The 15,962-nt window shown below is 34.7% G+C and overlaps 1 protein-coding gene across 1 annotated transcript; it reads right to left on the reverse strand.

Moving 5' to 3' along the window:
- Positions 1 to 12,046: 12,046 nt before the first annotated feature.
- LOC132296039 (F-box/FBD/LRR-repeat protein At3g26920-like) lies at positions 12,047 to 13,401 on the reverse strand. Its single transcript, XM_059794284.1, has 4 exons — positions 13,264 to 13,401; positions 12,763 to 13,092; positions 12,412 to 12,537; positions 12,047 to 12,328 (listed from the first exon to the last, which is right to left on the reverse strand). Exons 1-4 carry the CDS (start codon positions 13,399 to 13,401, stop codon positions 12,047 to 12,049), a joined length of 876 nt encoding a protein of 291 aa, XP_059650267.1.
- Positions 13,402 to 15,962: the final 2,561 nt, after the last annotated feature.

Below are 15,962 nucleotides of genomic sequence, written 5' to 3' on the forward strand. Positions count from 1 at the left end.
TTATTATAAAATATATAAAAATCTATTATACCCATAATACCCTTCAGGGACCATCTTGCAACTAACCAAAAATTCAGGGTTGGATTTTATTTATTTATTATTATTATTTTTTTTTGCAATTAGTAGTAGTAGTAATAATAATAATAATAATAATAATATAAAAATAACAAAACTATTATACCCTGATGAGCGCTAAATATTGCATATTCGATCTCCTAAATATACGTATGTTAAGTCCTTAAGTGATACTTTTATTTTAAATTGATTTATGTTTATTTCGTGTTTGTAGGTACTTTCCCAAGGAAATGGTTAAAATCGGGACTTTAAAATGAAAAGACTGATATCGAAGCATAGAGAGTCGTTGTCGATCATCCGAAGCAAGCCGAGAGTCAAAATGGTGAAAATTAGAAGCATTCAAGTGCCAAGGCTCAAGCCTCAGTTATATAAGTCAAGCATAGCAGAAAGAAACAAGAAAATCCATTAAGGCAGTAAAGCTCGAGCCCTGATCTCCAGAGCTTGAGCCTAATCTCAGAGTGCTCTAGCCTTTGCCTAAGAGCTCGAGCACATTAGGTGTCGGAATGTGAAAAGTTATTTAAAAAAAAAAACTAAGCTTCCAGGACCTCGTGCCAGAACTCAAGGGATCGAGCAGTTTTCCAAGGAGCTCGAGCCTACAGCCAAAAAGCTCGAGCCTACACGCAAGAAGCTCGAGCCCAAGACCTAGGGCTCGAGCACCATGAAGAAAGGATCGAGCACTGTTAAAGAAGAAATTAATCCAAAAATATTCTAAGTGTTGATGAAAAAGACGTTTTGGAAAAAATTTGAAGTAATTTGGCTAAATATAGATGTTAGGGCTCGGGCCCTGTTCCTGAAAGCTCGAGCCTTATTCCTGAAAGTTCAAGCCCAAGTTTTTAAGCTCAAGCCCTTGATGATAAGTCAAACTTTTTAGATGCGGGATTTGTCTTATTTAAGTCCTATTTCATCCAAGATGGGCCAGATGACACCAGAAAACCTAAAAGCCCATCAGAACCTTAATAGAAGCTAATTCTTCTATAAAATGAGGCACAAGGCCACAAAAAAACTCTCTCGATTTATTCTGAATTCTCTCATATTGTGGTGGCGGTTTTTAGGGTTTCTATAGTGCTAGAAGATGAAGATCTCGAGACGAGAAGTGCAGTCCATGACGATGAAAACTACAATAACACAGATGATATCTTGCATCGTCATGAGTAACTAATTCCTCTCTTAGGGCATTGATGTAACCCGATCTAAGTACTATGGTTTGATTGTTTTAACTTTGGAAATTTAATGATTTATATATTTTGATTGCATGATTATGAGTAATTGAGTCACATCAATTGGTATTTTAATGAAATAATAGTTTTTGAGTACTTATTACCTTGTCTTAGATATAATTGTTCTTAAATTATTCTCAACCCATTATTAATGGACGAGACGGCGGCATAAGGGCTTCTTGACATTACAATGGAGATCATGCAATAGTATTCCAACGTTTTTCATGAATGATGAATTGTACTGCAAAATTGGTTAGAAGTAGTTAGAAGTAGGTAGGTGGATAGTTCATGCTAACCGCAGATAGGTTATAATTAATTGAAATTCATGAAACATCTTTCTTTAAAACCGAATTAAATTAATGTTACTGAGTTTAATTCATATGATATATAAATTGATGAAATCCCAAGGTTGAACAGTTGACCATAGTACAAGTTTCGTGGTAAAGTCAAGCCCTAAGACTCTTTCTCTTTGATCTATTTACCTTAATTTAGTTTAATTTTAGTTTATATTCGTGACAAACAATCAATCAAAACATCTTTTATCTCTGAATCAAAATCGGATTAATTTGAAATAAAATGGTAAACACTCATCTCTCTGTGGGTTTGACACCCTCTATATAGTCTTATCATGTAATACCTCTAATTTTAAAATGATAGTCTCGGCATTTTAATTATTATTTTATTGCATTTTTAGCATTTTTAGTTGATTATTTGCTTATTTGCCTAATCGTTTTACTTCTTGTGTTATTTAATTGTATTATTTATTTTCTTTAATTGAATTAATTGTTTTAATTGTTTAAATGGTTTAATTGTATTATGTAATTATTTAAATAAGTTAATTGGGTTATTTGATTAAATTAGTGTTGTTAATTATTAATGTTAAATTAGGGTTTTATTCTTTTATGAAATCACGTATTAGCCAACTAGGGTTTAGTTAGGTTTTCCGTCTCTAATTACAATTGGACCTAGGTTTTTATTTGTGCCTATAAATATATGTAATAAGTCTGCCTAGGGTTTTAGAACCCTATTCAAGGCACAGTGGAGGCAGAGAGACGTAACAGGGAATTGTGAGAAAAACAGAGAGATTACAGTTGGGGTTTTGGCTGTGGATTAAAGGACGGACCTAGGAGGAGGGAAGGTTTTGCTTGTGGATTTAAACCAGAGCAGTAGAAAGTTGACAGTGAATGGACGTCGTCGGAAAACTTAGGAAGACGGCGACGAGATTTTGATTCAAAATCTCACAGGCAAGTTTTATTCTTTCTCTCTCCCCTTGACATGTATTCTGTGCATGCCTAGGTGATCTCTAGGATTTTAATCGGACATTAAATGAATCTTGCATGCTTAGTATAGGTAAAATTAATCGCCTGTATGTGTTTAATTTGATTTGGTATAGTTCTTGCAAATTTGGTTTTGATTGTCTGATTTTAAAGCATAATGAATTGGTAACTGTTTTCATTGTTGTTTTTAATGCAAATTGTTTTAAATAAATGATTGGGATGACACTGGATATAATTTAGACTCTGAAGTTCAGTATTAATGAAGAACAGAATGGTTAGAAGTGGCCGGAGACGAGGCAGAAGGAAAGAAACGGTTCAGGGCTCTCAGAGAGGGAGAGAGCCGGCTCCATGGAAGTGGGAGCCGGCTCCCTCAAGTGAAGATCCAGATCTAAGGGTTAGAAAGCTGGCTCCCACCCCTCTAGAGCTGGCTCTAAGGTGCATGGAGCCGGCTCCATGCTTGGACAGAGCCTGCTCTCAAGTTTTGAGAGAAGGCTCTCTTATGTTACAACATTCTGGAATTTTTCTGGGCACGGTTTAGACGATTTGTTCTTTCCGAATTATTTTGGGACTTTACTGGGGGGGGGGGGGGGGGGGGGGGTGCTAAATACTAGTTTTATGTAATATTAAAACCTCTTATGGCATAATTTAAACCTTTATGCTAATGGATTGAATAGTAGGAAAGTAAACAACTTTGCATGCTGTTAAAGGATAGAAGGGATTTAATTGCTTTATTTTATTTTAGCAATTTAAAGGACTATAGCATGATTATAAACCTTGGTTTGGATGCTCAATAGGGTCATTGATTTATCAGACTTGATCTATACTTACTTTAGATTCTAATTGTTGAAATATTAAATTTTGTTCTGCAATGACATGGATTAATGTATTGGATTTTAATTGCTGAGCTATTAAACTTTGTTCTGTCAATTACGAATTTATGTTTTGGACTTTAAATTGCTGAACTATTATATTATGTTCTGTAATTACACGGATGTTATGGATTGTATGCACTGGTATGAGACGGTGGCATATTAGGGATATAGGAATGGCAAATTCCCCATCCCCGCCGGTGCCCCGCCCCTCCCCGTTTATAGCGGGGATGAGGATCCTTTTAGCTAAATAGGAATGGGGATAGGGGCAAATTATGAATCCCCGCTGGGGGCGGGGCCAGGGGCGGGGATGGGGTAAACCCGCCCTGCCCCGCCCCACCCCGATTAAGTGTGAAGTTACTAATATACCTTTACACATAATAATTTATTATATATATGAAAATAAGAAAAAATGTGTTTTTTTTTAATAAAAAAAATTATGGGCTAGGGGGCGAGGCGGGGCGGGGACGGGGATAAGGTGTCGGGGGCTGGGGCGGGTATGGGGATTTTGACAAAATTTTAAGCGGGGATGGGAAATGAAAAATGCATCGGGGATGGGGAATGGAATCCCCGCCCCACCTAGCCCCATTGCAATCCCTATAGGGATGGTTTAGCTCCAAACGCTAAGTTCTACCTACTTTGGAATAAGGGAATGGATTGTAAAACTAAATCCTACTTATATTTAAGTCAGATCAACTGAGTAAGTTGAGTGACTACCTGGATTATTAATTATTTGTGGTTAAGTTAGATCAACTGAATAAGTTGATTGACTAACTGGATTAGTTAATTTTATGTCAGATCAATGAACAATTGAATGATATACTTTGGTTTTGGACAGACTTTAAATATATATGACTATGGTACCACGATATGAGCTTGAGTTTCAGTATTGTTGGCTAGGGAGCATATATGCAGTGGGATGCATAGCTAGCTATGACTGTTGAAGTGTACCCTGTTAGGTCTAGGTACTCATGCCCACCTCTGGCTGCGTTTTGCATGTTGCCTTCTATTCAGGTTGAGACCCCTTTTGTAGTCCAGTGAGATCCCTTAGTGTGAATATATATATATATATATATATGTATGGACTAGATATATATTGTTGAGATATCTAGGATGTATCTGCGTATCGGGTCTCTATTTGGATTGTAGTTAGAATAGAACTTGTTCGTGGGCCTGACCCACTCTTATTTTTCAGGTGTTCGACGGTTCTAGCCTTAGAGCTTAATCGTGCTGAGCAAAGACAGTCACTCATTCCTCCGATTCCGTAGGATTTCCCTTTATGTTTTAGTTTTGGATTTTGTTTCCGCACTTTACTTTGGATTGGGATTTTTAAGGGTCCACTAGATGGATTCTCGAGTTGTACATATTTAATGTTTTGGAAGTTTGGGATTATATTAATCTTTAACGTTTAAGGATTTTATATTTAGAATTCGTTCAGCTTATGGTTTATTTCTTAAATCTTTTTGTATTCTGTGTTCACTTAAGTATTAATTGTTGGGTATTCCTTCGAGTTTGGGCTAGGGCCTGATCAATCCATGTCTCGAAGTCGAGGGGTATCACATATCCTGCAAAGATTCGTACTATTGTGAGTGGTATATTTTGACACACATCATACCCCCATTTGTAGCCATTATCTCGTATTTCTACTCAATCTCTCTCTCTCTCTCTCTAAAACTCCATTAGTAATTATAGTAATAAGAATAGTATTAATAATAATATTAATAGTAATAATAATAATAATAACAATAACAATAATAATATATATATTTTTTTTCATAGTTGGTACTCACACACACATGCCTCTACTGAGGCTTAAACCCTTGATCTCCCTTTGGGAAGTAAGGGCCTGATACCGCTAGGTCACCGACCCGTTGATCAATAACAATAACAATAATATTAATAGGGGTTTTTTTTTTTTTTTTTTTTTTTTTTTTTTTTTTTTTTTTGTTGTTGTTGTTGTTGTTGTTGTTATTTTAAATTATTATTGCTGGGGGAAGAAATCCGCGCGGCTCGGTACGACACTGTTTTCCTGCAAAGAGGAGAGTAGAAGATCGATGAATCTTAACGATACCGGTATAGTGTCTGCCAAGAGCTCTCTGAATATTAAGTTAGTTACCGGAGCTCTAAAAGAAAGGCAGGAATTTAATATATCGTTTTTGTCATACCTGGTTGACTGGTAGGGTCTCGTTCTTATAGCCCGCTTTTCCTCAGTTCGTTGGAGATTCGAGGAGGTTTGTTCATTGCCAGATCAGAGGAGATTAGTTGGAGAGATAATCTGCTCCGTTGAATTTGAAATTGTTCCGAGGTTATCTTTACCCGGTTGAACCACTTTATCTTGTATGCTTATTTAAATTCTACTTATCAATTATTATTATTACTAGTACCACCACCACCATTACTATTATTATTATTAGTTGTTATTATTATTATTATTTAATTTTTTTTATAATTTATGAGCTTGCAAAAATTGTTTATAGGTATATGAGTCCATCAAGCAACTAATCAAATAATTTATGTGTTATTGTTTTAAATTATTATTACTATTACCACTACTAGTACTATTGTTATTATTATTATTAGTTATTATTCTTCTTACTGTTATTATTATTATTATTCATATTGTTAATTCACAGGGTTCTAAAAGTGATTCACATATCTTGCAACTAAGCAATCTATTTTTGTTATTTTAATATTTATTACTACCACTGCTGTTACTACTATACTATTTATTATTATTATTATTATTTGAAATAATTTTTGATTATTTATGAGCTTGTGAAAACTGTTTGTAATCATATGGATCCATCAAACAACTAATCAAGTAATTTATTTTTGTTATTTTTAAATAATAATAATAATACTAGTCATTATTATTATTATTAATTATTATTATTCTTATTATTATTACTACTACTATTATTATTTATTATTGATAATAATAATAATAATATTATTATTGATATTTTTTATTATTATTAGGCAAAATTGCAAAAAAATCCTTGAACTATTGGTTAGTTACAAAATGGCCTTTCTAGGGTATTCTGGGTATCGTACATTTTTGATATTTTATAACTTTTATGTAAATTAATAAGTGAGGTTTCTTTGGTAATTTTGATCTTTTAGATGCCAAAAAATGTGGTCCGGTAATCAAGATGGGCTTATTTGCAACCTTTTTTATAGTTGAAGGTTTAATTTGCAACCCAAGATAGTTTAGGTGGTTATTTTTTAATTTCTTGATAGTTAAGGGTTTTTTTTTTGCACTTTTGCCTTTTTTATTTTTATTTATTTATTTATTTTTTTAAACATGTTTGAATGAGCAAGAAACACCCTTATTAGAAAAAAAAAAAAAAAAAAAAAAATTGCATATAACTCCTTGTCTTATCCATCTTTTGAGCAAATTTCTCCCTATTGAAAAGATCCATTGAAATATAGTTGTTGGTGATGTTATTTTTTTCCTGAAAACCCAAAAGTGCCATTTTTGTATGATAAGAATACCCTTACCAATTTTGTATATATTTAAATACTGAATGGACTTGTTTGGATGTGTTTCAAGAGCCGTCTAAGGAAAATTTTCATAATCTATTTCTCTAATTTTTTTTTTTTTCCTCTCTAAAAATCTCTTTATTTATCTCTCTCTAATTTATTTCCATCCCTTTAAATTATCTCTTTGGGGCCGCAATATTATTTCTCTCTCTCAAATATTTTTCTCTCTAAATTTTTTTTATGTATTGCCGATAGTCTCTCTCTAAATAATCTCTCTATTTTTTTTTTCTCTCTCTAAAATATCTCTGTTAGGGACAATCTTTCTCTCTGAATTTTGAACAGTCTCCCTCCACAAATATTTTTTTCTCTCTAAAATTGATTTGTTAGGGACTTTTCAGATTGAATATATTTTTTTTCTCTCTACCTCTCCATATTTTTTCCATTTTTTTTTTTGGTGTCCGTTGTGCTTCAAATTTCACAATCTGTAATTGGTAAAATTTGAAATCTTATCAGTACAGCACTTACACTATTACAAAGGTCGAATCAGTAATTCTTTCCGGGATTTTGGTATTAAAAGAAAAAAGAAATTAAACGAAAAGACATTTTTAAGAATTTCATTTTTAGTATTAATAATTGAATGAATATAAAGGAAGCAAAGATTCAGTGAGATCAAATAGAATTGAGGGACTCAAAGACCTTTAGAGAGAGCTTGAGTGGGTTCAATGAAAGAGAGGGTGAAGATTGATCATTCAAGTGAGGGCGGATGAGTGTGTTTGGTGATGTCTAAAGGTTTGGGTGTGTTTTAGGTGTTAAAGAGTGTATTTGTCTCAGGGATATAGTATAATATTGTCATGACATTAAGGGTAATTTTATGATTTTGCCTCTTTCCTGGTTTTTTTTTATTTAAAAATGATAAAGTAAAGTTAATTTAGAACTGTGGGATAATTACACATTTTTGTGTATTATGAGTGAATTTTTTTACACTTAATCTAAATGTAAATAAATAAAAGAACTTCAAGTATCTACACTGTTTTTGCTGTGCACATAGTATTTTTTTCTAGCCGTGTATTCTCCAGTTACTGGTGGGATAATATTTGCTCATTGACTTCCATATGCTTAGTAAAGTTAGTTACGGTGGTTATGATGTCACATCACCAATTTAATCAACAACTTGAGGGAGAGTTATATTAGTTACGCATGTGGTGCTGTACTTGATGGGAGAGCTGTTGGATCGAGGAAATTCCAATCACAGTTGAATTAATCGTTGGATTTATACATATTATATGCACAATTCAATAAAAATTTAATGCTTGGATTTATACATATTATATGCACAATTCAATAAAAATTAACTTAAACTTTAGTCAGAGTTAAGTCTGCCTATAAGAAATATATTATAAATGATTAAATTATCACTAAACAAGAGAAACGACTCAAATAACTTTATTAGTATACAAAATAATCATTTCAGCATAGGTGTATGTATAGACAAGTTTGGTTTTTTCTTTTATTTTTGTTGAAATTCGAGGAGAATCAGACCAAAATGAGGCATAAAAAAATGGGGAATTTGTCGGAGCTAAGCCAGTTCACCGAAAAAATCATGGAGATGGTCTTGGTACCGCCACAACAAGATTCGCCAATGCCGACGGAGGCGTGCGGTTTCGCAAAGGAAGGCTTTTGATGCGATAGACAAATAAATGGGTTTATGGTTCTAGTTTGATCTGGGAAGTGATGGAAGATCATGTTGGTCCAATTAAAAAGGAAATATATAATATGCATAAATATATTGATGAACACATAAAATGCAAGAGCTTTAGAGGACGATGTAGATGGTTTGTGGGTCGTAAATCGCAATATATATATATATATATAGACACCATACATGCTTGTGGTATATGTGCAGAAAATTGCAGGGTATTGAGTTTCGGCATATATCAATGATTTGGGTTTATTGATGTGGTGTGTGATAGAGGCAACTTACTACTGAGAAAAATCAGCATGCGTGATGGAGGCAATCTAGGTTTGTAAAACATCACTGAAACAGATGAAGGGGGAGGGACTGTTTGGCGTAGGAAAAAAAAAAAAAACAATTGTGATAAGTGATAAGGTTGATGTGCTGTTGCTTTTTTATTGGACATTGACATTGTACTTGCCATGTCAGCAGCTGAACTTGGATGGGATTCAAAACGACGTCATTCAACTTTAGGGTTAAAAGGTAATTTTATTTTATTTGTTAACGGCTGATTGTTGGTTTACAACAAAATGATAGTTCATGAGGTTTTACTTAACTTGTGGGGAATTTCTTACAATCTGATCATAGTTCAGGAGAGGTGTAGTGTAATTTACCTTATAATTTAACACATTTGTTGTCAAAATAAAGTATTGAATAAAGAACTCATACTATATCTTTCCCAGTTTACTTATCAAAATTTGAAATTATCAGTTTTTTAGTGATTGGATTTTAATATTATTTTATTGGTTGAAATATGTTGTAAACAATTATTATGATGAGGTGTGCGGGTAGTTTGGAAATGTTGCAAAACGTATTGCATTTGTTTTCAAAACGGGACTATTATTTTAGGATAACAAAATATGGAAAGATTGACAACTAATATGAAACAGAGGGAGTATGATTCACCAAAAATACACATTGGCTAATAATAATTCAGCATTTGATTCATCAAGAACCCATTGTTCAAACAAAATTTGTATTCAGTTGTCCACAAACAATTATTTTACAAAAGGGCGCCCTGGCCTTCCCCCATAGCGTCCCGCTACCGCTTGCTATTCTTGCTTAACAAGCATCTGCGGATGCTGTGCGCCTATTAGGTGTTATGGGCTAAGGACTGTTTTTCGCTTTCACTTTCGGACCTTCCCTTAGGGACCATAGGATTTAACCGCCGCTTTTGGGATTCACCCCTTTTGACTTTAAATGGTCTTGGGAATTTCGTATGGTAGAGCGATACATGCAGTGTTCCGCATTTGATCCATTTCACTGGAGCTATTTTCCTAATAAGACAGAAAAGGAAGGGACCGGGTCAATACGTACAATTTCCTGGGTTTTCTTTGCTTGGTCCTCTGGATGACCATCTTTCGTGTTGAAAACCTCTTTTTGTTGTTTCTATGATGCTTCCCATTCAAGATGTGTTACAAGTGGCTTTGAACGACGGAAAGTAGCCATTGAAGTTCATCATTGTTTGAGTCAGGGGCGAGGGAGGAAGGCATAGTAACTATACCTAGGGGCATTGCAGCGTTGGCAGGGGATTCAGGAGGTAAGTCCTTGAGATTTCGCTCTCGAACTGCTCTTGAACTGCACTCCTAACTTGAGTGGTATGCATGTTGTGGGGCCAATACACGTGATCTAAGGAGGAAAAAAAAAAAAAAAAAAAAAAAAAAATTGTCTTCAACTATCTACAAAAAAATTATTTTCAACTCCGCAAAAACAATCCAAAAGGGTAGATATAAGAAATGGTAGTTTTGTTCAATTAAATTTAGTTGAAATGGTCATTTGGTATTATATCAAGTCATTTTTTTTTTTCAGTCAAGTGTAGTTTGGGCATTTAGAAAATAATACATTAATTAACGTTAAGAATAGTCAGAAAAATTTGGACAAAACTTAAGAACAGGAGCAACGGGGGCGGGGCGGGAATACCCTCCCCGCTCCCATCCCTGTTTTAAATACCTTGTCTTGCACCCGCCCAAAATCGTCTAAACGGGGTGGCCTGTCACCCCATTCCCATCCCTGCCCTCGTTTTTGTTTTCTCATCCAGCGGACATCCGCCTCGCCTCGTTTACTTGCAAATGTTTTCCTTATTTATTTTTTATTTTTTTCCCCAAACACAATCGTATAAGAATACAACCCACACAAAAAACATTATCAATAATAACTTAACATAAAATTCAAATCACAAATATTTTACAATGGCAACAGTACACATTCCAAATTAAAATTAAACCTAATAGAAAAGCGGGGCGGGACGTTGTGACCCTATAAAATTATACAAAGCTCCGATTTCAAGGCTGCTCAAAAGGAACAAAAAGGAGGGGAACAAAGCATGAGGAGCATGTAATGCACCACCAAAGAGTATCGACAACTTTGGAGCTAGAGAGCCAATTCTGTCCGGTGGACCTGACCAAAATCAAGCTGCAAACGATCAATGAGTTCCCTAGCATTCAACATTTGCTTTAAAACAGAACTGTTTTTTTATCAACTAGTTCATGAACTAAGTTACAAAAAGTGGAGTGGGAGTGAGAGTGAAAACAGGAGTGCAAAAGCGACAAAATTAAAGTTATACAGAGTGGGAATAGGACTCTTTAGCACAGCGCTTGAGAGCAGAAGCGCGCGGAGTGTGAAAGCCGCATCAGTTTAGAAGAATTATGTGACTTAGTTCCTTAAGAATTACGGTTTCTATGTCAATTTTTCTGACTCTGCCTCAAAACAACCAAAGATACATTTAAGGAGCATGAGCTGCAAATGATTGGATTCACATAGGAAAAGAGTGTCATCAGCAAAGTGAAGGTGAGAGATGGGAGCTTAAACCTAGGTCATGAAAATAAAATGAAATGTAAGCTTTCATCATAAGGTAGTATTTGCATAACATGCGGAAGACATAGAAGGCTGAAACTCCAGAAGCACCTCTGGAACATAGATTTTTTTTTTGGGTAAAAGATATATGCTAAAATATATAGTTACTAAACAATAACCAATGAATTAAACAGAAGTAACTAGTTGTCCTTTTTTTTCCTGCATAAGAGCCCAGTTTACTGGACAATTTTATTAATCAAACAATAGAGGGAATGACTCCTCAAAGATACAACAAACACTGGAAGAAACATTTCCAGAAAGCAGCAACAAACAACATACAAACAACAACAACAACAATTCCCCATTCAGATATCAGCATATCTCAAAGAATGGTCCGAGGATATTAGCCGCATTATTGGAGACTCCTTCATGAAGAACCTGATTCCTATGCCACCAGATATACCATATAGGACTAGTTGTAGTCTTTTTTTACTACTTGAACTTAAAAGCAGAAGTAATAAGGGAAACAAAAAGAGACCATAGTTGGTTAATCACACCTATTTCCCCCCAACCATACAACATAGAGCTCAAAAGAAAATATCAAGAAATCACAACTCGACATTTCTCAGAGCCCCTGGGTGACATCAGTACTATGCAAATCTCAGCCGACTTTGTATCAGTCCAAGAAGACGCATGAAACTTCAGTTTCTCTAGAACTTTTGAATTCTTCAAGAAATACTTTGCCATTTTCACCTTGTCACTTTTCCCTCTAAAACAATTTATTTCAATCTGTTTGAGGTGAAACAACAAACAAGAAGAAATGTTCTCAGGTGGATACCAACTGCATGTCTGGTTTTCCTCAAATTTATCTTGCAAAAGTCCCTTATCAGAAAAGAAACATAAATTGTAACAACTCTCATTTAATTGCATAAGTAAATTAATCAAATTGAGCTTTAATGATTTACCATAAAAATTAGTGTTTCCAATTGTGGCGAGCTTTCAAGAAAATCCAGTAGCAAATTCCATGCAACATAACCACCAATATCCAAACAAATTAAATGGAAAAACTTTGGCAGCGGAGAACTGCATAACTGAAGGGTTTCATGCAAAAAGAAAACGAAGTCAATAAAAATTTGAAGCAAGCCACCAATGGTCCAAAAAGTACATTTGGGCATAAAGAAAAATAGAACAAATCATCAGAAATAGACGAACAGAGCTCAGCAATCTGACCTTTATTGAATAATTATTTGATACACAGAGCCTCTGAACTTTCGATATTCCTTTAACAAATTCTGGTACAAGTTCTTCCATAGAACCATCATGGACAGGAAGTCTCTTCGTAGAAAACTAATGTTGGCATTGACAAAGGCATTTAATTTATTCAATGCATAGCCTTCTGCTACACGGTCTTCATACTCAAGATCTTGAAGATTTGGTGTATGAAGTACAAGCTTGTAGCCACCCTTAGACCAGCAATCTATAATCAAACTCTTGAGAGCAGTAGAAGAAATGTTAAACACACTAATATTTTTTAATTCGCATTCTTTTATGGACAACTCTTCAAGCATAGGACAGCCAGAAAAGAGTCCATTAATTGACTCATCATCCGAAAATTCAGGTCCCCTAACAAAGAGGATTTTGATATTCTGAAGAGAAACCGAAGTAGGGACATTGAGAACAAATATACCAACAAGTTCAAGTACAACCAGACTTGTACAAGTAAAAACCTCACGAGCCAGCTCATCTTAGATTTCATAGTCTTCCATTAGGAAGAGAAGATGAAGTTCATGCAGATTACGTGCTAGTGCAGCCGAAACCATAACATTAAGATGTGAAACATCATAACTGCGAGTACATCTCAGGCGGAATGTACGCAACTCTGACATATTGCGTATGAGAGGCAGACAAACTTTATGAAGCTCATTTCCACTGACTGAAGCTTTCTTTTGGTACATGTCTGAGGATTTATAGGTTTGAGTAGCAACTCATCATCGAAGTCCATATTAGTGATTGAGGCCCAGAGATCCTTCCATTTTGTTGACAATACACTAGTTGCCACAGCATACTTTGTTGGAAGGAAAGAGAGGATATGGCCGACAAGACAGCTTGGTAAGTTGCTAATTCTGTCTTCGTTTCCCTCCACTTCCACTTTCTTAAAATGCCTCCAAAGTGAATGCATCACTTCTATTATATTTCCTATTGAAGTGAACAAATATAATAAAATACTGAAAAGATGGCAGTGAACAATGTGAAGAACTTGCAGAGTTGTATGGCTATATATAGTCTTAATTGTGGAAGATTATCTAGCTATCCATTGGGTAACCCAGAAGAACATTGATTGTGGTGGGTTGTTTTGCTAATTTTTGAAATTGAATTAAAATTTGAACAAAAAGGCACTTAAAGGATTCACCTTTCAAGCACCACTGAATTGAAGCACATTAATTTGGCTAAAGAGTTGGGCATCTTCCTTTAATCTACTGGCCGGGTGATGGAAGTGAAGAGGGAGGTGTTATTTGCGCTCCAAAAAGTACCTCAGGCGCTCCATTCATATTTCTTGATAAATAAAATGACAAAAATAACCTTCAACGACACCTTTTGTCTCCCTCTCCTCTACTCCTTTCGCTCTCTACTCCACCTGAATCACTTTTATCTCCCTAAAAAAATTAACATTGTATTAAACCAAATAAAAAGCAACACCATATCAATTAGGAATACAAGAGAGATAAGAGTTTAGATAAAACTGGGATGAACTTGAAACAAATAAGGAAAATTAGAGAGAGAGAGAGGAGGAGCAAACTCCATCAGGTATGTATCAACATTGACTATGAAGAAAAGGAAATAAAGGAACACAAAGAGGTATAGGGCTAATAGAAAGCTCAAAGGAGTGAAATATTATATTTTGTAGTTTACTATCCGGCTATAAAACTCTTTTAATTTATTTAAAACCACGGAGTTTTATTTTCAATGGAAAATTTAGGGTTATATTTATCATTTCAGCTATAAAAGAATAGTAGTGGAGCGTCCGGATCTTTTTTGGAGAGATTATATTTATGAGAAGTTTTTTCTCGTTAATAAATGTCAACTATTGTCATTAAATAGTTGGGTTGGATTCCAAAAAAAAAAAAAAAAATTGAAAAATGAAAAAAAAAAAAGATAATGGAAAGGGAGCTGTTATTCACGCTCCAAATTTAATAAGACCGAAGTGGCTTTTTTTCCTTGTACATCAACTATGAAAGTCCATCTACTGTGATATATTCTCTCTCTCTCATCTCTACTTCTAACTTCCACCTATTGTGCTTTGTTGTGCTCTCTCTTTCTCCTCTAGTACCAGTTCTTTCTCTCTCTCCACTAACCATGAAGACAAATTAGTGTTGTCTTGTTTCTCTTCTTCGTATCCTTTCTATGAATAAAATGTTTTTAAGATCCCGGTATCCTCTCTACTCCATGAGAAGATCTTATTTTCTAATAACCAAAAGCATGTGTGTTAATGTGTCAGATATAAAAAAAAAGTTGACACAGATCATGATTGCCTTCTCTTTCCATGAACACAAAATACATGTTGTAGACTAGAACCCTAGAACATCACTATGCACTATAATGTCCATATAAGCATCAGCAATCTGATCTTTGATACAAACCCGAAATACCCAATCCCCCTCCTGGGTTATGCAGAAATGAAACCTAACCAGAAAATTGAAGCCCAAATACACTCTGAGTATCCATGTAATATTGAACGCGTTTATTTAAGGTTCTATTGTCAATTTGTCACCCATGGCCTTGGCCGTCCAGTAGATCTTCTCCGGTTCAGTATAAGCCGGAATCTTGTAGTATTTGATAGCCATTGTTAAATTAAGTCCCAACTTCAAAACATGCCCGAATCATTGACCGTGGATATTAGCTTCCTCCAACGTTCACTCGACATACTGTCCGAGTGCAGTGTCATAATTGTCATTGCCAGGATATGTAGGTTCAATGTTTCAAGCATTATTGTTGAATAGTTAGGTTAATTTATTTCCTAGTAATTCTAGGAGTTCAATGCATCTCATTACATTTAGGTGCAAGGTTTGGAAGAGGAAGAGAGAGAACAGATCACAAGAGGAAATAAACGAAAAGGCAATTCGTAGTTGCAAAAACAAAGGAGAAGGCAATTTGTTAGTATTTTCATTTTACCAACAAAAGGAGCTGGAGTGTGAGACGAGGTTGTTGGAGCGCAAATATCAATTCCCTAATGAAAATCACATAATATATTATAATTGAATCCAAACTTCCTACTAACTCAATAACTCAAAACACTTTTGGTCTGATAAAATACTATATTAGAAATTGAAAACTTATGAATTGTGAAGATAAGAAAGAGGTATACAATCTGATAATAAATACATGCAATTCACTTGTCATGAGGTGAGGAGCAATGGCATTGACACATGCAGCTCCTCTTATATATGTATATTAATTGTACGAGTTCTCACTCATTGGTGTAGAATAAACTACACATTTCACTAGAATTTTTATTGGA

This window comes from Cornus florida, unplaced genomic scaffold, assembly GCF_030987335.1.
Source record: "Cornus florida cultivar Cherokee Brave unplaced genomic scaffold, ASM3098733v1 CherokeeBrave_3.0.0_Hap2_Chr02, whole genome shotgun sequence".
In the NCBI taxonomy this organism is placed as follows: domain Eukaryota; kingdom Viridiplantae; phylum Streptophyta; class Magnoliopsida; order Cornales; family Cornaceae; genus Cornus; species Cornus florida.

Bases quoted from the DNA above. Each gene is read 5' to 3' on its own strand.
- LOC132296039 (XM_059794284.1), bottom strand. From the start codon at position 13,401: ATGTACCAAAAGAAAGCTTCAGTCAGTGGAAATGAGCTTCATAAAGTT. The intron at 13,093-13,263 runs GTTTCGGCTGCA...GTTTCTCTTCAG, and splicing joins TTTCACATCTTAATGTTATG to AATATCAAAATCCTCTTTGT. The intron at 12,329-12,411 runs GTAAATCATTAA...TTTTCTGATAAG, and splicing joins TGGAAACACTAATTTTTATG to GGACTTTTGCAAGATAAATT.